Raw genomic sequence first — 22,637 nt, 5'->3', positions numbered from 1 at the left:
GAAACAATGCACGTGTGCTGTACATTTATTTTGTAAATGGAAGATAAATATTCAAGTGCATTTGTTCAGCGAAGCAAACCAGGATTGTCACCGCACCGCAACAATGCACGTGTGCTGTACATTTATTTTGTAAATGGAAGATAAATATTCAAGTGCATTTGTTCAGCGAAGCAAACCAGGATTGTCACCGCACCGCAACAATGCACGTGCGCTGTACATTCTTGTACATGTAAATATTCCACGTGGAATCACAGATATTTGTGTATTCACACGAAAACAACTCTTGTCACTTTCGAAATGGTCTTTTCAGTAAGACTGAGTTCCGATTCCTACCCGGACCTTTTATGCTTCGTGTGATCACAGTACCACCAACAGTTAAAGTAATTTGTAAACCGCTCCCTGGATAGCTTTCCGGTATTAACTGCACACATTGACAAGCATAATAAAAAATAAAGTCAAATTATTGATATTTCTATTATATCTGTTTAGATTTGAAAAAAAAAATTATGAGCCAATTCGTAGGTATTATCACGAAAAACGTATTTCATGTAGGCACAGAAAAAAATAACATCCATGTGTTGTGCCATGCTAAAATATATTTATTGTAGTATTACAAACTATTTCTTGGCAACTGGTTTCCAAAAGAATCTTTTGTATAAGCACAGATTTTTTTCTGTGTGGTCTCTACATTTGCAATCGTCAGATGTCCGCAAGAGAAGCCATTGGCCTTGTTTGTCCGGGCCGTTCAGGACGTGTTTGCTTCCGCACAACGTCGCTGTGATTGGTGCTGCAATCACGCAACTCAGGCGAGGAGGCGGTGTCTCAACACACAGACAATCTGGAAATATGTGCCCCTGACATTCTCGTTCGATACACCCGTGACGTCAGCGTGGCGTCACTGGCGGATCCCGCAGACTTCTCAAATTTAAATACTTTATATTTCTGTCGCGTCGCGGGAGCGAAGTTACCGTAAATTAAAGTCAGTTTTATTTTTCTCGAAAGATGAATAAACTGGTACTTTAGTAATGCTATTATAATTAATATAAAATAAAGTGTTTTTTTTTAACTCAAGTATTTATTTTTTGTGAAATCTTCCAAATGTGTTCACGCACAGCGGAATTTTCCGAATGAATGTTAAATTTGAATTAAACGTGTTTCAATCATACGTGTCCAAAAAAAAAAATCCTGCGAGTGTCGATGGCTGTCGTGAAATTCGTTACGTATGTAAGTGATAAGAAAAATGTTATATTTAGTAGTTTGTTTTTTGTTAGTTGCGTTGGTGGGAACCGCCTCTCTAGAAAAAAACGCGAAATTTTGCTGTCGCATCGCGTCCGACGCGTCGCGCTGTCGCGCTATTGCGAGCCCGGCGCGACGCGACTGCAAGACAGTTCCAGGTTCTCGACATTCGGGGCGAGTGACTATCCTGATGACCACATCGACAGAGCTTGCGATAGTTTGAAGATTTGCCACGCCAACCCAGGGGCGGCTCCAGGATCAATTTTTGGGTACCGCAGGGGCGTACGCACAGCGAAATAAATGTATTCAAGTCTATTCCAATAAAAAATTAATTTTTTTAGTGGGAACAGCCCTTTATCAACACTGTGTCACTGAACAGAATGCACGAAGTTGAGAGGAACTCTAAAAGGTTGCCAGGTGTGGGGTTCGAACCCACGCTCCCCTGCGGGAACCAGAGCTTAAGTCTGGCGCCATAGACCGCTCGGCCAACCTGACACACGCTTAGTGACTGAGGAAACTCAATGGCATTCACCGAGTTGCGCTGTGGAGTACAGCAGGTCGGAGCCGCCTGACGGGTATGGTCGGGGGGGTTTGTGGACCCAGTTTTGTGACTTTCTGCGGGTAATATAATTCTCTCTGAAGTCCAATATGTATAATATATCATAAGAATTATTATTAACGCATCGTTCCCTGTAAACAAAATACACTTTAATACCTATAAAGGTCAAAAATTAATTGTTAGGGTTAAACTTGTGTTAATATAAGTTGAATATTATAACACATCTTGTAAGTTGTATGTTACAAATCGGCAGTCGAATGTATATTTTCATTTTATTTCAAACTGCCCTTCTCAGTTAGGCAGACGATTACATTTTGTAATGAAAATAATATATTTTTTTTACTTTAGTTTTAAAAATAGACATAACGTTTAATACGAAATGTGTAATTTTATAGAAAAGTCTTATTTTCAATTTTCAATTTTCAAAATGATGGGTAGGCCCGGGCCTGCACCAGCCTACTTCTCTTTAATCAAATGCAAGTAACTCACAACTACATTCCGTTTCACGTAAGTACAGTCACTAATTGAATTTTAAAACATGAATTGCACATGAGCACTTTAAAATCTCGAAAGTTTCTTGTCACAATATTATTGATAAATATAAACAGTTCTCTAGTCCCGCCAAAATGGCTTCCCTACTCTACTCTCATTGGTTGTTGCAACATGCGTCCGTTAACGGAAATAAATAATTATATTAATTCCCCTCGTGCGCGCACGGACCGTCCTGTGCGCCGTTGCGAGTCAGCAGGCTGGAAAACATGGCGGTCGGATCCGGCGCGCGCGACAGGCTGTTGTTGTGTTCACTACCGCGCGCCCGGGCAGGGTGTCTACGAGGAAAAAAATATTTCGTACCAACTTAGGCGAGAAAAAAGTACTAGATTTGAAAAAAAAAAAAAGTACTAAATTATAATTTGTTATGGTTTTAACAGTTTAGGAATTTATAATAAAATTGCAATGTTCTAACTTAAATATCACACCACACACACATACTTTCCATAGTTTTTAAAAATAATTACGTTTACGTTTAATAATAAAACATATTGGAGTTACTGGAACATTATTATATTAAAGGGGAAAAAAAATACTAGATCCGAGCGTAAATGTACTAGACCACTAAAAAAGTTATGGAAGTACTAGATCTAGTAGGAAAGTACTAACTGTGGACACCCTGCGCCCGGGCGAAGAGCGGGGTCCGGCCGGACTCACCTGTTGTCCGGGTCCTGGGCGCGCCGCTCCGCGTCCAGGGCGACCGCCGCCCTCCCCCTCAGGTCCGCGTCGGCCACGGCGGAGCTCACGTACTCTGCGAACACACAGCAGCTGTCGAGCACCGCCCGACCTCTCCCCCCTCCCCTTCTCCACCCTCTGCACGTGTACACACACGCGCGGCCCGCCGTCAGCAGCTGTCGAGCACGGGAAGCCTAAGATGTACATCAAGTTCTGTCCCTGCCCGAACACGCCAGAATATTCACCTTCGGCCAACCTCGGGTTTATTTATATATACGTATATATTTATATTCCTCTGTTTATTTTAATGTAGCTATACTAACCTAACTAACCGTCCATAGTGTTTTAATGTAGCTAACCTAACCGACCACTTTTAGTATTTGAATTCATTTTTCCTGCGCAAAAATAAAACAAATCCCGAGGTTGGCCGAAGGTGAATATTCGGGCGTGTTCGGGCAGGGACAGAACTTGATGGACATCTCAGGCTTCTCGTCGAGCACCGCCCGGGACCCGCCACACTTGTCAGCCGACCTCTCCCCCCATCCCCCTTCTCGCCCTCTACACCCTCTACACGTCGCGGGTAACTAACTCTACAAGCATGGCCCCCCACAAGGGTGGGGCTGGCTGGACCCCTGAGCCCGGGTCCAGTACCGTTTATATTTTAGTGTTTAACTATTACAATTGAGCAATTTAGCAATTGAGAATGAATTTGCCACGAATCTTGACTTTTTCCGTTGTAATTGATGATTTAAGGCCGAAAAAAAGCTCTGAAAAACTGTTATTAAAGTTAAGTAGTCCATGATTTGCATAGATCCTAATTTTATTTTTCTGTAAATATTATCATTTTTATCTCGGTGTGTGAAATAAATATGCATACTCGCTGTGGTCATTTTAAAGTAAAAATATTTTTTTATAAATAACGCTTAGGTTGGACTTATAAAATAGTAACCATAATAATTAAACCCTGTATTTTCAGGTTAAATAACATTCTAAAAAAGAGTGTAGGTTTGAAATAACCATGCAATCATAATGTAGCACGTGACTGTAATATTGGGTTGGCGGGGTTTGGGGGCCGTATCCAATTCTGGGTCCAGGGCCCGTAATCGTATGTGGGGGCCATGCAGCCGACCTCCCCCCCCCCCCTCCACCCCTCTCCAAGTGTACACACACACACGTGTTACATGCACAAGTCGCGGGTAACTCTAGAAGAAGAAGAAGAAGTAAACCTACGTCTACCCGGGTTGACCTTACATTATCCAGGTTTGTTGGGTAGAGTCCGAATAATCACTAAAATAAATTTTGAACTCGGCGTTCAGCCGTTCGCACCCAGCCCAGGAGTCAGCAGACTTCCGAGTGAGACAAGCCAAAAAATATAAAGTAAACAGATTCTCCAATTTTATAGAGAGTAGCAACATGTATTTTTCTCTGTATCTGCATAAAATTTCATGACGATAAATAAAACTAGATGAAATCTAAATATTTTACTCACAAACGCAACTTGAAGTCTAAAAAAAATAATAAAGGCTGCTTAGGAAAAAAACACGTAAATGTAAAAAAAATATGGTAGCCGTTGGTAGAGCTCTGCTGATCAAACATGAAAACCTAAATTATAAAATCAGCTGGGCGAGTGCTATAGTGGATGCGAGCGCAGGTTGAGGACATGCGCTGTGATTGGGCCGTTTCATTTTGTTCGGCAATTTTTTTGACGTGAATCGTTTAACGCCGGCTGCACGCACAAAAGTGTCCCGTTACGCACAATTTTCCTTTACGCGGTGTCCCGTTACGCTCATTGTTCTGTTACGCTGTGTCCCGTTACGCTTATTGTTCCGTTACGCTGTCGGCGAGTGCAGTAATAATAGGTTATGTTACAATTGACTAAAAAATTATGGTGATTCGTATAATTGATGATAGATATTTGATTACAGTTCATTTATATGAAAACGTGTTCATTATTATATTTAAACTTTATGGCTAAACGCCTGTTTTTAAAATTAATTACAAGTCATCTACACGTGAACTGTTTCGTCGACTGTTTATAAAGTGAAGTGAAAAGTTAATGTGGTTATCATTGCTTATTACAAAAACAATTTCGGGAATAAGGGTTAATTATTCTTGCATTTTAAAAATCTGATTACTAGTATAATTTCAAGTATTTATTCTTTTATTATTAAAATAAAAATGATTAAATTTTATTTATAAAAGTATGCAATCATTTCATCAATGTTTTGATATGACGTTGTCACGTTAAACTATCGACCGTAAACCGACTTTACAGACAACCATTTTTTTTGTGCTGTGACAGCGATGTGAGTTGCAGAGCCGTTAAATCTTATGAAAAGAGCCACCTGTGGCTCGCGATCCGCGGACTGCAGACCCCTGACCTGGGTTTACCCGACGCTGACTGGGTAGTGGGAGAGAATACGACGTCAAACCAACTTTTACCATCGTGACCGAACATGGTTGTATGTTTAATATCATCATCTATTTCTAATCAGTTGCACGAACTGTAAACATTCTGTCCATCGATTGCAATTTCCATCCCCCCTTCCCGACATAAGCGTATTTTGTACGTCTTGATTTGCTCCTTACACGCTTCCTTGAGATTGACTATGGCCGAGGTTTCCCGTGAACTATGCTCAGACCACTTCACATTGAACAGATTTCTTCAAACATACGATTCGCAAACTCACGCACATTGCCTGGCTGGAGATTTGAGGGTTCACCAAATATACAAAATATGTCCAAAAATTTCAGCAACTTCTTCTAGTATAAACATACATTATATATATGATATATTAATCCATGAAGAGGATGTCTTCTGAAGATAATGTGTGTTCAAGACTTCCCTTGTTTTTCCCTTGCATTTTAACTTGATACCTCCTTGCATTTGTTGTTCTGCCACAAAAATTTCAACCTATTTACACTTATTGTGTATATATGTATATGTGTATATAAAGTATGTAAAATGTCTCTTAAGTATTCGTAATTATAATCACATGCACGACTTTTTGACACCCATGATATTACTCTAAGTGAGTATCTGTTGAAAATATCTGTGACAGAACAACAAATGCAAGAAAGGAAGCGAGTTAAAAAAAATTTAAATAGCCAATAAATGTATTAAATGTTATTCATTATTTATTAATTTTGTGTCTCAGATAATGATGGATGGATGAAACGGATCGTTGTGAATCCAGCCTTACCCGTAAGGTTAATGAGGTAGAAGACATAACCTCAACTTCGCGGTAATACTCTATGCTACTGGTGGCTTGCGGAGCGAGGTGACGCGGTGTTATCTGCGTCAAGGAAAGCGAAATTCTGGGGTCACGCGGACATGTTGTCCGAGGAGAAAACGTCCTTCTGGCCGAAGACGCGGTGGGACAACAAAGGGAAAAGAGAAAGTGATGCCAAACACAGTTGGTACCGCGGAGGTTGCATGGTGAGATAGGCTGCGCTCAAGCTGTGCACTGAAAAAAAAAATAGCGGGCCCGAAAGTTTGACTGACGTATTTTACAACTGACAGGTTCGCATCACGTGGCGTTACGTCACTTTACCCCAGATTCGTGTCGTAAACAAGTCGAGCCAGACGGTTGGAATGACTGCTTTAAGTATTGAGGGGAGTTTGAAAGACAACAGTGAATGCTTTCAAAACATAAGCAAGGAAGGTCGAGTTCGATTGTTTAAAATATCTCTCTTTTTGGCAGAAGCGTACGCTGAATTTCATTACGTGGGGGGGGGGGGGGGGGGGGGGGTGAGATGTGTCGGTGCCGAGGGGATGGGGTGTTTATCCCTTCATCTCTCCGTACGCCCCTGCTTTTCGGTTGTGATCATCAAATGACTTTCCAACAAATTCACAATTTCTCCCGACTTCATAGCTACCCACCGTAAATCTAAAGAAAGACCTACTTTTATTTTTGTCTCTACCGTTTATATTCTATCAACCGAACACACGCACACAATACCAAATTTTACGTTTGCTTCTCATCTAACAACGTGAGACTTCATTGCGAAATGCTTAGCGGAAGAAAGAATAATCTGCTGTCGAAGCGTAGTTAGAAAAAGAACGGATATACTGCGGTCCCCACCAACTCGCCAGCGCCCCTGGCGGCAACACAACGAACCCGCCAGACGCGTTGCGTAACCGGCGGCGCTCGAACAAGCAACTCGCGTCTCCTTCAGACGTGTCCAAGTGTGTGGCGTGGAGGCGAGAAGAAAGGCAGGTGTTGTGTGCTATTTTAACACTTGAAGTCAGCATGAGAACAACCCCTCCTCAACCTCCTTTCCTATCTGCAGAGCAAAACAATTTTTTGGTTATAATGAAGTTTAACGCTAATTAATGGATGTTTTGTTGCCCCTTCGCCGCCGAGCTGGCGATGTCTATAGCCTGGGATTAGAACCAGCCTCCGGGTCTACCAACCCATCATCATCATTGTTATTATTATTGTGTATTAACGTAATTGCTCGCCTTGTACCGGTGGACTTCAAAATTTTTGGTCACAATTTTCAGTTTTAAATCAAATACTCTGAACAGGATATGTTCGAATTAAGTGCCGAACATGTGGTACGTCCTTTTAACTGCTCGGCGGCTTTGCGGGAAAAGCAGATGAAGTGAGAAGAAAAGTAGCTATAATAAAAAAAAGGTTTTGGAAGCCATGGTGACATAAATTAGCCAGAAAATTTTTATTCAGAAAAGAACATTCTGAAATTAAGGTTCTGTCTCACACGCCGAGTTAGGTTTTTTTTTGGGTCACTGCTATTACTTGTGAGCCTTTCCTATCAACAGTAAAACGTCACGCGAGAGTTCAGAATTATAATCACTTATGTGAATTTTTACAGCTCGATAACATTTATTAAATACCAGGTGACATCATTTGTGGCTCAACAACATATGCAAGAGAGACATCAAGAGTAATTTTACAGCAAAAAAAAAACTCTTTAATTAGTTACAATTACAAGGAAAATGACATAACCATCTCGGCGTGTGGTACCGAGAATTAAGCAGGTGTTTCGAGAGTGTTCTAATTAAAGGCGGGCTCTCACCTGTGACGTTGTAGACGGGGGCGGAGCCCAGAGCAGACAGCAGCAGCACAGCAGCGACGGCGCTGCGAACAGAGACCACACAGCTCGTCAGGGACAGGACCGCGTCGAGCAGACATGAGCTGTGTCCGACGAGCAGACATGAGCTGTGTCCGACGAGCAGACATGCGCTGTGTCCGACGAGCAGACATGAGCTGTGTCCGACGAGCAGACATGAGCTGTGTCCGACGAGCAGACATGCGCTGTGTCCGACGAGCAGACATGCGCTGTGTCCGACGAGCAGACATGCGCTGTGTCCGACGAGCAGACATGCGCTGTGTCCGACGAGCAGACATGAGCTGTTCCCGACGGGCAGACATGAGCTGTGTCCGACGAGCAGACATGAGCTGTGTCCGACGAGCAGACATGCGCTGTGTCCGACGAGCAGACATGCGCTGTGTCCGACGAGCAGATATGCGCTGTGTCCGACGAGCAGACATGAGCTGTGACGACGAGCAGACATGCGCTGTGTCCGACGAGCAGACATGCGCTGTGTCCGACGAGCAGACATGCGCTGTGTCCGACGAGCAGACATGCGCTGTGTCCGACGAGCAGACATGCGCTGTGTCCGACGAGCAGACATGAGCTGTGTCCGACGAGCAGACATGCGCTGTGTCCGACGAGCAGACATGCGCTGTGTCCGACGAGCAGACATGAGCTGTGTCCGACGAGCAGACATGAGCTGTGTCCGACGGGCTGACATGAGCTGTTCCCGACGGGCAGACATGAGCTGTGTCCGACGGGCATACATGAGCTGTGTCCGACCAGCAGACATGAGCTGTGTCCGACGGGCAGACATGAGCTGTGTCCGACGAGCAGACATGAGCTGTGTCCGACGAGCAGACATGAGCTGTGTCCGACGAGCAGACATGCGCTGTGTCCGACGAGCAGACATGAGCTGTTCCCGACGGGCAGACATGAGCTGTGTCCGACGAGCAGACATGAGCTGTATCCGACGAGCAGACATGAGCTGTGTCCGACGAGCAGACATGAGCTGTGTCCGACCAGCAGACATGAGCTGTGTCCGACGGGCAGACATGAGCTGTGTCCGACGAGCAGACATGAGCTGTGTCCGACGAGCAGACATGAGCTGTGTCCGACGAGCAGACATGCGCTGTGTCCGACGAGCAGACATGAGCTGTTCCCGACGGGCAGACATGAGCTGTGTCCGACGAGCAGACATGCGCTGTGTCCGACCAGCAGACATGAGCTGTGTCCGACGGGCAGACATGAGCTGTGTCCGACGAGCAGACATGAGCTGTGTCCGACGAGCAGACATGAGCTGTGTCCGACGAGCAGACATGCGCTGTGTCCGACGAGCAGACATGAGCTGTTCCCGACGGGCAGACATGAGCTGTGTCCGACGAGCAGACATGAGCTGTGTCCGACGAGCAGACATGAGCTGTGTCCGACGAACAGACATGAGCTGTTCCCGACGGGCAGACATGAGCTGTGTCCGACGGGCATACATGAGCTGTGTCCGACCAGCAGACATGAGCTGTGTCCGACGGGCTGACATGAGCTGTTCCCGACGGGCAGACATGAGCTGTGTCCGACGGGCATACATGAGCTGTGTCCGACCAGCAAACATGAGCTGTGTCCGACGGGCAGACATGAGCTGTGTCCGACGAGCAGACATGAGCTGTGTCCGACGAGCAGACATGAGCTGTGTCCGACGAGCAGACATGCGCTGTGTCCGACCAGCAGACATGAGCTGTGTCCGACGGGCAGACATGAGCTGTGTCCGACGAGCAGACATGAGCTGTGTCCGACGAGCAGACATGAGCTGTGTCCGACGAGCAGACATGAGCTGTGTCCGACGAGCAGACATGCGCTGTGTCCGACGAGCAGACATGAGCTGTGTCCGACGAGCAGACATGAGCTGTGTCCGACCAGCAGACATGAGCTGTGTCCGACGGGCAGACATGAGCTGTGTCCGACGAGCAGACATGAGCTGTGTCCGACGAGCAGACATGCGCTGTGTCCGACGAGCAGACATGAGCTGTTCCCGACGGGCAGACATGAGCTGTGTCCGACGAGCAGACATGAGCTGTGTCCGACGAGCAGACATGCGCTGTGTCCGACCAGCAGACATGAGCTGTGTCCGACGGGCAGACATGAGCTGTGTCCGACGAGCAGACATGAGCTGTGTCCGACGAGCAGACATGAGCTGTGTCCGACGAGCAGACATGCGCTGTGTCCGACGAGCAGACATGAGCTGTTCCCGACGGGCAGACATGAGCTGTGTCCGACGAGCAGACATGAGCTGTGTCCGACGAGCAGACATGAGCTGTGTCCGACGAGCAGACATGAGCTGTTCCCGACGGGCAGACATGAGCTGTGTCCGACGGGCATACATGAGCTGTGTCCGACCAGCAGACATGAGCTGTGTCCGACGGGCTGACATGAGCTGTTCCCGACGGGCAGACATGAGCTGTGTCCGACGGGCATACATGAGCTGTGTCCGACCAGCAGACATGAGCTGTGTCCGACGGGCAGACATGAGCTGTGTCCGACGAGCAGACATGAGCTGTGTCCGACGAGCAGACATGAGCTGTGTCCGACGGGCTGACATGAGCTGTTCCCGACGGGCAGACATGAGCTGTGTCCGACGGGCATACATGAGCTGTGTCCGACCAGCAGACATGAGCTGTGTCCGACGGGCAGACATGAGCTGTGTCCGACGGGCAGACATGAGCTGTTCCCGACGGGCAGACATGAGCTGTGTCCGACGAGCAGACATGAGCTGTGTCTGAGTACACTGGGACGCATTCATAGTACATGCATCCCTACATCCCTTAGCAAATGTGAAGGACGCATTTCTAATGCATGGATGGTATCCGAATACTTTTACTGCTGGCACCACCTGTTGAAAATTGGTGGTACTAACGTCCACTAGCCACTTCTAGTGATATCTACGAATATTCGGCAAAACGTAAATAACAATAACCAACTAAAAAAAACAAGTGGCGTAGAGTTTTGTAAAAGTTATTATTTTAAATACTAAGAATGAGCTTAGAACGAGTATTAAATAACCTTATATTTTATTTTATTAATGTTTTTATTTGTCTCTTTTTGAGTTATTGCTTACACTTATAACGTTTTAAACAAATCGTATGTCAAAAAACTGAACTAATATCATATACAAACCAAATAAAACACGATTCCGAAACTAATGAATTGATGTAGGTAGACATCAGTGTATGGGAGTGTCGCATCCCTGAAAATCTCGAGTTAGTGGACTCGTGTAGGTTTGCATCGGCGTCCCTTCTGAGAATTCGGAATCAACGCAAAAATGGCCGTGTCCCTTAGCTAAGGGATCCATTATGCTAGTACACGGATGCATCTATGGAGTTATGAACTGTGAGGAGACGGCATGTTGTGACGAAATTAAAGTCACTTTTTTTTTACCTCGCAATTTCCATGTTGTAACGCCCAGAACATTGCGGAAATGTTGTTTGAACACGTTTGGGGTTGGTTAGTAAACCATCGTCGTTAAAAAGTTACTTCCATAAAATACAGTCTTTTAAAAACTGTTTACACATTGCAAATACTACACTCCAGCCAAAATGTTTTGGGCGTCAAACATACATGGAGCAGGGGAAAAACAAAACTGCTTAACTCAGCTACCGCGTAAACGATCAGACGTGACCACCACCTGCAAGCAGCGCAATGCTGGAATCACAGCAGCGCTAAGACGGTGACGTGAATATTTCCAACCAATCACGTTCGACACGTCCATGACGTCAGCGCGACGAAAGTGCGGACGCCAATACTCCCAATTAGAAATATTTTCTATTTCCATCGCGTCGCGGGCGCATGCATGTCAGAATTTTGCTATCGAAAGATGGTTAAACTGGTGCCTTGGTAGTTCTTTTATTATAATTGTCTTTTTAACATTTTTCTACTAAATTTATCTGTGAAATCTCGGAAATGTGTTTGCCCTCACTGTAATTTTTTTTTTACAATTGAATGTTAAATTTGAAGTAAACAAATGTATCTCAATCATATATAAAAACCTGCAAGCATCAATGGCTGTCGTATGTTTGGTGCGTATGTAACAGGAAGAAACATTTTATGTACAATCGTTTTATTTTTGGTTTTGCGCGGTAAAAACGCGCGTTCACAATAACGCGATATTTTGCTGTCACGTCACGCTGTTTATTTTTTTTTAAATAAAAGGGCAAATAAACGAATAATGTACCTTCTTGTCATCATGAACTTGTTTATTTAAAACGTGTTCGTCAAACATCGTTGGGTTTTGCACGTGTCTGTTAATGTAGCCAATTAAAAATTATAAATAGGATGCATAATGATAATATAATGTGTAACGCTTCAAATGTGAAGTCATCGGGGGCCCTAAGTAATCTTTTATGTTTAAATATAAACATTAATGCTGATTATTTTTTAACTATATGGGTTTTATGTAACAGTTAATTCTTAAAAGGCGCTAGTTAAAGACTAACTGTACGTATATAGATTTACGATATTTATAACATCCACTTTAAAATTAGCTAATTTGTATTAGATAGGCATTTATGTAAATATTTATCGTGACTGTAGTACACAAATACGGTCATCGGTTATCATGAAACAAATAGGTTAACTTTAACTAACATTAGTACCTAAAACCAAGATATAATAATCCTTATTTTTTAATGAATATTAAGACACTTAAGTACTGAAGTAAAAATAACACAATATATTATAAACATGTATGAATTTATTATTGGGGTCTAGATCTTGCGCCCAAGAACATGTTATGTGACCTATATCCTGATATATATCGGAAGAAATAAAAATTTATTTCATTTTTATGCTGTTTGGTTGGTAGTGCTAGAATTGTATGTGGCAACTTGCAGAAAAAAAGGAAATATGTTTAACCTGGAAATCTCTGATAACTCCTATGCTCCTTGTAAGAAACATTGTCATCTTTCCCGCCGCATGATAGGCAACTTGCAAGCGAGAAATGGAAAGCGGATTCTTCGAATTGTCAGTGGCGTGATTGAGGACGTGGGCGCAATCGATTACGCTTCGCCAACAAAGCGGGAAGCATTCTTCGATCAACCGGAAAACACCTGAGCATAAAAAATAAAATTTGATGACATAAACCGAGTAGCGGAGAGATGGAAGGTGAACACGAGCTTTGTAATACCGCTGCCGCCTACAACACGCGGCTCCCGGCAACCTGCACAACAGGCGTGGCGTGGAGTTGCATAACGTGCATTCTGCAAGCGCACTTAGCGACGATTCGCGCAAATTACAGTTTCACGTATACTAGTCATATTGACATTAAGGTTTTTTTTTTCACATTTGTAACCTCTTTATTTGCAGATGTGTTCTTCGATATTTTAAAAAATCGTTGTAACGGAAATGGATGTAATTTCCGTTTTCTCTACGCACGATATTAATTGCATACAAGATCCAACATACATATTTAAAACCCGTTCTATATGCAAAATATTATATGGGAACTCAAGTCATCCAACTTGTCAAACAAACATGGCTACGCTGGTGACGTTTTCGGTGACGTAATAACACTCAAAATTTACTTGCCACTAATCATTGGAAGGTGAAAAGAAAATATCTTCTGTACTTTTACAAAGATTCCTTTAAAAACCATTTCCAAGAAATAGTTTGTAATACTACTTGAAATATATTGTAAATTTGTTCAGTACATAGCTATGTGTATTTATGCATATATTAAATACGTTTGTGGAGATAATACTGAGAATTTCTTACGAAAATTAGCGCATAATTAAATATTTTAATTGATATTTCATTCAAGCAGTTTTTTTTTAAATCTTGGAAAAGATAATCGGATATTTAACCATTTGACTTTAATTTGTTGTATCATTCTTATTCATGTGCGCAGTTAATACTAAAAATATATTCAGGAAACGGTTTGCAAATAACTTTAACTATTGGAAGTACTGGAACAACAACACACAGCATAAATGCCCGGGTAATAAACCGAAACCAGTGTTATTTGGAGCCCCTTTTTTTTTGTAGTGAAAGATTAGTTTTCACGTGTAAATGTACAAATTTAGAAACGGCTGTAATTTCAAACGAATATATCTGTTACATTTACAACAAAAATGTTAATTCCAGTTTGTCGTAAGCGAAAGTTGAAGAGTGTGGCAGGGCCTTAAGAGCGCCGGGGGGAGTTAGTTGCACAACCGCCCCGCCGAGAGCGCGCTGGCGTCGCGGCGGGCGAAATGTCGCCGGGCGCGACGACCCCCGGGGGTGTCGACACCTGGAGGGGGAAGGGGAGGGGGGGAGATGACGCTCGGCGACAAACAACACAAAAAAGCCGGGGGTCGCGGAGCGGGTTCCGTCTCGGCTTTCCCCCGCACCCCGCGCCGACCACGGAGCGCCCGTTGCACGGAGCGGTCACCCTGCTGGCGTGCTCCAGGGGTGGCTGTTGCGGCCCCAGAACTGTCCAACCCCTGCATGCAGCCACCCCTTTTTGAAGTAAAAAAAAATTATCAATAATTAGAGACCGGAAAAATTCGCGGATTCATTTCGTGATAGGCTGAAATTCAAACATGTGTATAATTCTGGTGGTTCTGCTATTGGATCGCGGTTTAACTGGAGGTCTCTGGGCCAATGAGAGACTATCGACCAAAGAAGCGTCGAATAACAAGCTACCCAGTGTAGACGACTCACAATTTAGTAACCAATGAACTCGCGTGTTTACTTGAGAAGTGCAGAGGATAATGGAGGCTATCCTAGAGGTCATTGAATAAATTTTCCTGTCCCTATCAATAATTCACAAACAATTCTAAAAAAAAAAAATTATACAAGCACGGCACTTCCTCGATTCATTCTAAGCGAAACCTTGTTTGTGTAAATGACGTCTTCTTTACAAATGGTTTATGCTACTAACTGAAGTAATTAAAAATTAATCTTTTAGGTCTAAACGGAGGAATGTTAGCGATTGTTTAGTGACTTGTGGGGAAAATAGCCTGGAAAAGCTTTAAAAGCTAACGATTGAATGCTGGTTTCCCCCCCCCCCCCCTAGTGGGAGGGGCCCCGGCCCCCCATTACACGTGGGGAGGGGGCATCCCTTAACCCCCAGACACTCCGGGACGCCTTACTGCCCCAGTTGGATAGCTGGAACCACTCCTCTGGTGGCGACCAGCGCCTCTCTCTTCCCCCTCCCCACCACATGTCCGGGGGAGGGGGGAGCTTCCCCTCTCCCTGCCGTGCGCTGGAATATTCATGTGAAAATTGCAGATATTATTTGTAAATTTGTACATTTAAACTAAAACAGCTGCATCGCCACAAAACAGTGTCCGCAGTAATACTGGGTTCGGTTTCCAACCCCGGACATTCATGCTCTGTGTCGTCCCAGCACCTCCAACAAAGAAAGTTATTTGTAAACCGCTCCCTGAATATCTTTCCAGTATTAACTGCGCACATTTATAAGCACAATGAAAAAAATATATAGGCCAATGAAACAGCGATTAAAGTGTAAGAAATGCTCAGTATTATCTGAAGAAAAAAAACGTATTTAATATAGGTATGCAAAAATACCCAAAGCCAAAAGTTGTACAAAGTTACAATATCTCTCTTGCAGTATTACAAAAAATTTCTTGGTAACTGGTTTCAAAAGGAATCATTTGTAAAAGTACAGAATATGTTTTTTTTTTCTGTGCAGTAATTAAAATAACAGAAAAATTATAACAATAAAATTTTGAAAAATTAACTAACTGCGTTTGGTTGGAGGTATTTTAACACTTTGCAAGAAAATATTTACGAAATATAGACACATCTTCATTTGTTTACTATTATAGTAAAGTACCATGAACTCCTCTCACAAAAAGAGGTTTCTTAACAAAATTAGAACAAAAATTAATGTAGTTACCAAGTTTTTCAACTGGGTAACTTGTGATTCGATACTTCTTTGGCTGAGGGTCTCCATTTGACCCACAGGTCTCCAGATCAACAGTGAACCAGTAGCAAAAGCAGCACAAAGGTGTAATTATTTGAATTTTAGAATATCACGAATTTAATCCGTGAATTGTCCGGCCTTTATTTATAAGATAACCTGGCAGGTTTGACCAACATTTTAATGAAGCCCAAAAAGAAGTTTTGCAGGTGATAGTTGATGAAGTCACAGATTCTGGACCATTTGTTGTGTTCCATCCAAAACCTACATCTAAACAAGTTGTATCGCTATATCATAAGCCAATAATAGACACGTCATTCTACGTCATCATCAGTCTATGAACATCGCAAGTCAGGTGGAGTTTCTGCAACAATCGTCTTCGTCGTTACGACAGGCAACAAAAAAAAAGAAGCCTGAAACAAACGCACGCTAGCATAAAGCTTGATAGCTAACGAGCAGTTGAGCAACAATGGGCCGTAACTTTCACACTTACACAAAAAAAAAACACATGCGCGAGTCTTTTAGTCTTCACCAGAGATGGGCAAAAATTAACCTCGGTAACGAGCAAATTCTTGTGTTCTAATGTTGCAAGTACCCTTATAACACGAAATTTGGACACGAATTTTAATGTAGGATTCTTTAAAATAAAGTCGAGCTTGATAAATATGTACGCAAATGGTGTTTTCAACTCATTTCTTGAGGCGAAGTAGTTTCCGCACCCGCCGCTAGAATTCGCTGCAAGAGCAACTATATTGGCTTTCTAACAATTCAATTAGCAGACAAAATTTTTAAAATACGTGATGAAACGGCTCCGATAAAATCGGATAATACTTGAAAAAAAAAATTACTTAACCCCGAATTTGGATCTGATTTTCAACAAGGAATTTTACTAAGATACTGTCCATCTTTTTAAAATTCACTCAACAGTTAATACTATAAAGTTTCCCTTTGGCTTTGTGGACTTTGGTACGCGCCATCTGCCACACGTGACAGCACCGTGGGTACACATTTCCGTTCCACATGTCGTATACCGAGAGCTGTACATTACCCATCAAAAAATATGTCCCGTATGCTCTCGTGCAACCATGTCGTGACTGCTAGCGAAGACCCACGTGATTTGACGTGGCGCCAAGACTGTGATTACCGTTATTTTATCCCAGCGTGATTCAGTAGAAACGCCAGTAAATACGCGTCCGTGGCGAATGTAACAGACAGGCTGAGTGCTGCCTTGTCTCGACCGCAAATTAAACTTTGGTCAACGTCGCTCACTCATTTCCTCCTCGCGTTCTCTGGAAATAAAGACGTTTCATTTGTCCGTGGGCGTTGCGTGCGCGGCAGGGTTTACAATTTAAAAAAAAACTAGGGTTGTCTTAAGTTTCGGGACGTGTACAGAAGAAATGAGCGTCATTGTGTATACTCTGTTCAAGATAAAGTGTCTCCTTTCTTACAGATAGGCTACTTCAGGGGCATGCATTTTTCGCGAAATATCCAATCGTCCATTAGAATTCAATACGGTATGCCCGCGCCTAGTGATAGTTTTTTTATAATTGGCGGCCGTAAGCAAGAGAAGCCATTTACCTGTTTGGCCGGGCCACTGAGGATGCGTTTGCTTCTAAATTGGTTGGCTATGATTGGTGTTCCGATAGCAGACATGTACCTGACATAAACCCAGCCAACCACGAAATTCAGACAATGCCACAAAGTTTAAACATACAACTGGCCTGGAAATCTTTTTTGGCGAAAAGTACATGACACTATATTTTTACTTTGACAGCTGAATACTGTGACGTAATAAACGAAATTAAAAAACACAGATTTTCATGTGTGACAAGCTAATCATGTGTCAATAGTCATTTTGTTTATTTTATAAGAGTATTCAGCTGTCAAAGTCTGTACGTTCACGGCAAAAAAAAAAAAAAGTCTCGTAAGTTCACTGCAAACGCAATCTCAGCACTAATTCGCTGGCCAACTCACATTCTCTAACGAGCTCACTTTTCAACTCGAGGGCCAGATGTCACTGTCGCTCACTGACTTGCTAATTCACGCATTCAAATGTCTAACTGACCCTTCGCTGTCACTGTCGCTGCCATTCGCTGTCACTCACTCACTTCGACTAGAGAAAAAAAAACACTGCCATTCCGTGCATCAGTCGTGACTCACCAAGCCGTCTCGGGAATGGTTGCAAGTCCAATGGGTCATGGCACTTCGATAATTACGTAATACTTTCCTGATAAATTATATCTACAGTTAAATCTGAACGATGGCATACCTTCCCCCCTCCCCACCGACACTTGTTTGGATTAGCATTTGAGAAGTGTCCGTTCCAAAGGTGTTATTTGCACCTTTAACTGTTGTGTGGAAAACCAAATAAACTTGTAATAAAATGCACATTGAACGTAACCATTATTCTATGTTATATAACATGTGAATCCGGCATTATTATTGTTTTGTATTAATATTCATAAACTATTAAAACAAGACTTTTAAGTGTAAATAGCACATTTTGAACAATCACTCCCTTTTAGTAAAGATATTGACATCTTGATAATTAATGTCTACGGCCAACTGTCTGGTCAGCAGAGTGAGGTACGGAGCTGAGGCGGTGACTATGCTGGGTTGGTGGCCCAACAGCCGCTGGTCATTGCCGAAGCTCTAATACCCTCCAGATCAAACAAGAGGGTTTATCCCTAACAGTTCTGTTTCAAATAAGCTCTGGAAAGTAAAATAAAACTAACTGTAATGTTACTCCCACCCTACCCTGATAGGGCGCATATGTGGGAGGGGAATGTGAGAATGCCGGCCGTAGGTCGGAATAATCTGGCCTCTTCGAAAAAGGCGGAAAAGTACCATAACGAAAAACTGCCATAACGAGACGGAATTCTGTCATATTTATTCATACGCTCCATGGAATGAGTACAACTGCTTTGCTCTCAAAGTAGCGTATATATGTTAACCCCGTAGCTGTTTCTTAGGTTAACTTAAAAGGCTACAGATAGCACTTCTTATAAACACTATTTTTAAATAAATATTGTATTTTTATTCCATTATGGCACTATATTCCTCCTGTTTTGACGAGGGGCAATGGAAGACTGCCATACTGGAAAACTACCATAATCTAAGAATTCCGCCTGGGGGCGACGGAAAAGTGTCATTATGGTAACCTACCATAAGTTAAAACGCAACCAAACAGTCCTAATAATCGAACGACATGAGTAAATTATTTATGTTATCTTAGAAAGAATTTGTAGAAATAAGTGATTCTAATTCATGTGTTAACTCCAGGTCACTAGTTGAACTGAAATGCAATCTATTGACCGAAAATTACAATTCCCTGACAACCGACGGTTAAGTAAGTAAAATATTGCATAATTTATATCATATGTTTAAAATGCCACGACAGATTGTCACCATTAGGTGTATAGCTAAATATCTATAGTACTGAGGTGGCAATCCAATTGATTTTATTTTACGTGATGTCTATCAAAATAATGATAAAATAAACTTAAGCATGAATGATACCACAAAAAAATATGTTTACGTTACTACATCCTTAATAATACCCACATTATATTTATGATTGGCTGTTGGGGTTCAATTTTCGTGGGTTGACTTTACTACGACCTTACTTCTTAGTGGCTGTGGTGTTGTTTTTGTCATGTCGGGGCTGTTACAGGATATTGTGATTCCAGCATTATGTTTTTAGCATGTGCTTAGAAAACCACTAGAATAGTATTTTAACATATATAACTAAAGAAAAACAATTGTATTTAAGAATAGATAAAAACAATCACAACATTTCCAACTTGAGAAATGTGAATACGGAATATTTGTTATACTTTACTTGAGAACGATTCACGTTTTCTGTTTAAGTTTTATTAATTAAGTAGTTGTAAAATTAGGCCTATGTTTTAACTGTGTCAATGACTACGAAATAATTTAGTAATACTTAAATGAGCTGGTTAAGTGAAAACATTTCATAATATTAATGTATGTATTTTGTATACACCATTTTATTTTCTGATTAAGATTTTTTTGAAAACCAAAATAACCAATTAGTTAACATGAACTTTATATATATATATATATATATGTGTGTGTGTGTGTGTTGTGTTGTTTTGTCGCAAAAATAATTGATATATATGAGTGTATGTCTTTTGTTAATGTGTTTTTGATGTTATTTTATGTGTTATAATTCGTTTGTAGGTGCTGTAAGGCATAAAAAACATAATTTTAATTCGATCTGACAGTTTTAATGTAACAGAATAATATGATATGCATATTCTTTATTTCCTAATATAAAAATACTTAAATTTTAGCTGAGTTTATTTTTGAAAGACTGCAAGCCTGTGCAAAGCCCACCAACATTTGATGTACAAGCCTATTCTCCCCTAGAGCGTGTGTGCTGCTTGACCTGTGCCTTGTACACGTCACAAAAATATTTTCCTCGCATTTCAGCATCTTAAAAATATATTTTGTAAGCTTTAAATAATTTAATAACTTTAATATCTGAGTTATTTTGTGTTCTATTACCCTAATCATGATAACATAACATAAGGAAATCCTTGAATATTTGTGTTGGATTTGCACTCATTAAGTAATAATCTACAATTATTTTAATTATTCCACTGTGGAAAAATGTAAATTCTATGAAGCTAATTACTTTACGATTTTACGAGTAAGAATTCAGACACATGCTGTACACGTCTGTGAAACGGATCATTCGTTTCGGTAGGCGGCACCTCGTGAACTTGTTACAGAACTCTTCCGTTGTCCTCGGAGCGGGCCCGCCGTGGAAAGGGCCTGTGTGAGGGAGGGGGTGGTTGGGGGTTAGAGGGGGACAGTGGTTTCTCCCGGGCAGGGCGACCACTCAGCCCCTGCACTCTCTCGCCGCAGCGTCGACCTCGCTGCGACCACTTTCTAGCGCCGCCTGACCTTGACTCGGCATTAACCTTCCTCCCTCCCCCTCCCGCGCTACCTCCGAGCCTCTGGAGGAGCTGCGCTTACTTGCATCGGCGTTTGAGGCGTGTCCGTTCCGAAGGTGCTGTTCGCACCTCAACGTTCCCGTCCACCGTGAGAACAGATAATCGAATATTCAATAATTATTATACTTCATTTTGTTTTATTAGGCTTATTAATGTGCGCAGTTTACACTGGTAAGCTCTTCAGGGAACGGTTTTCGAATAACATTTAAACTATTGGAGGTACTGGGACGACACGAAGCATAAATGCCCGGGTAATAAAAGAATCCGAACCCAGTATCACTGCGAAAACTAGTTTACAGTGATACAGTTTTGTTTTCGTGTAAATGTACAAATTTACAAGTATCTGTAATTTTACATTAATGTTTCTGGTCCATTTACATTAGAAAAAAGGCAAGTATAAAGACAACGCCGGACACCGACACTCGAGTCCTGTGTTCCGCTGTGAACGGGAGCAAATATGCACGGGGAAGGTTTTTTTTTTTTTTTTTTTTTTTTGGCTGCAGTGGACACTATGGGTGTTTGAAAATGTTTTGTTTTTGAAATAACAATTACATTCTCGAGAGTTTCACGTTCACAGTAAGTCTGCCCAGCGCCCATTAATGTGCGAAGACATCCTTGAATTCACGAGGATCTTGGATATGTCTGTGTTCTTCGTAGAACTCAAGTGGAATATTTTCAACAGCGTGGTTTGAATAAAAGGGTAAGTGTAAAATTATCGTGGTTTAAATGGTGGTGTTGGGGGGGGGGGAGGAAGCGATTAACCATTCCAAGCCCAAAAATTGTTTTTTTTTTTTTTGGAGGGTGTGCATTTATGTTTACTTAAATATAGACACCGGAAAAATTCGCGAAAGAGTCCTCCATACGCTAAAATTCAAATGTTTATAACTGTGCGATCCTTCTGGCGGTATTGGCTCGCAGTTTATCTGGAGGACTCTGGGCTAATCAGAGACCCTCAGCCAAAGAAGTGTCGAATCACGAGAAACCCGGTTGAGGGCGTCTTTCAAGCCAGCAGCCAATGAACAGGTGACGTTCGCTCAAGCGTGCAGATGACTGCGGAGTCCATCCTGACGGTCACTGAAACCTTTTAATGTTTCCGGTCCCCACTTAAATTTATCCGTGTGTTGAACTTTTCATTTCGTCAAGAGTTTTATGAAATTACTCAAGTTCAGTATTTGAGATCATACATTTTGGCAATCTGTGACTTGTTAAATGTCGTGTTTTGCAACCGCGTCATTTAATTTCCGGGAGAGCGTTGTCCTTGGCAGGGCGTGGTCGACAGGAATACACACCGTCACGGAGCGCTGACCTCAGAGGTCACGAAACTGAGCTTAGGGCAGACCTCGTCCCCCCCCCCTTTTCCCTCCCTCAAAAAACCACCAACCCAAGTGACGCCCGTGGATTCACTCTGTGGCATGCCGAGGGCGGTTCCCCGCCCAAACCAAGGAGTTAGGAGGCGGCATGCTGTGAAGCAGTTGAAGTCACTTTTTTTTTTAAACCTCGCCAACGCCATGTTGTTCGTCCCAAAAAAAAAATTGCTCGAATGGTGCCTGACCACGTCTGGTGAACGGTTAGTAAGTATTAATTAGAATCTCCGTCGTTAAAAAACGGTCATTTCCGTGATAAAAGTGTTTCCACACTGCAAACACTACACTTGGGCCTCCAGCCA

General features: G+C 42.5%; 1 protein-coding gene and 1 non-coding gene across 2 annotated transcripts in view; both read right to left on the bottom strand.

The window, feature by feature from the left end:
* The window catches only part of LOC134535003 (probable oxidoreductase PXDNL), a 145,000-nt gene that overhangs the window by 50,249 nt on the left and 72,114 nt on the right, over window positions 1-22,637 (bottom strand). The window contains exons 2-3 of the mRNA XM_063373810.1: window positions 8,060-8,121; window positions 3,002-3,095 (exon numbers count right to left, since the gene is read on the bottom strand). Coding sequence (XP_063229880.1) covers window positions 3,002-3,095; window positions 8,060-8,121 — 156 coding nt within the window. The remainder of the gene's footprint in view (window positions 1-3,001; window positions 3,096-8,059; window positions 8,122-22,637) is intronic.
* Trnal-uaa (transfer RNA leucine (anticodon UAA)) lies at window positions 1,648-1,731 on the bottom strand. The gene has a single exon. It is a non-coding gene; the product is annotated as a tRNA-Leu (tRNA).

This window comes from Bacillus rossius, chromosome 8 (assembly GCF_032445375.1).
Source record: "Bacillus rossius redtenbacheri isolate Brsri chromosome 8, Brsri_v3, whole genome shotgun sequence".
NCBI classification, from domain to species: domain Eukaryota; kingdom Metazoa; phylum Arthropoda; class Insecta; order Phasmatodea; family Bacillidae; genus Bacillus; species Bacillus rossius.
The sequence above is the reverse complement of the archived record's forward strand: the minus strand, read 5'-3'. Positions and strand labels throughout refer to the sequence as shown.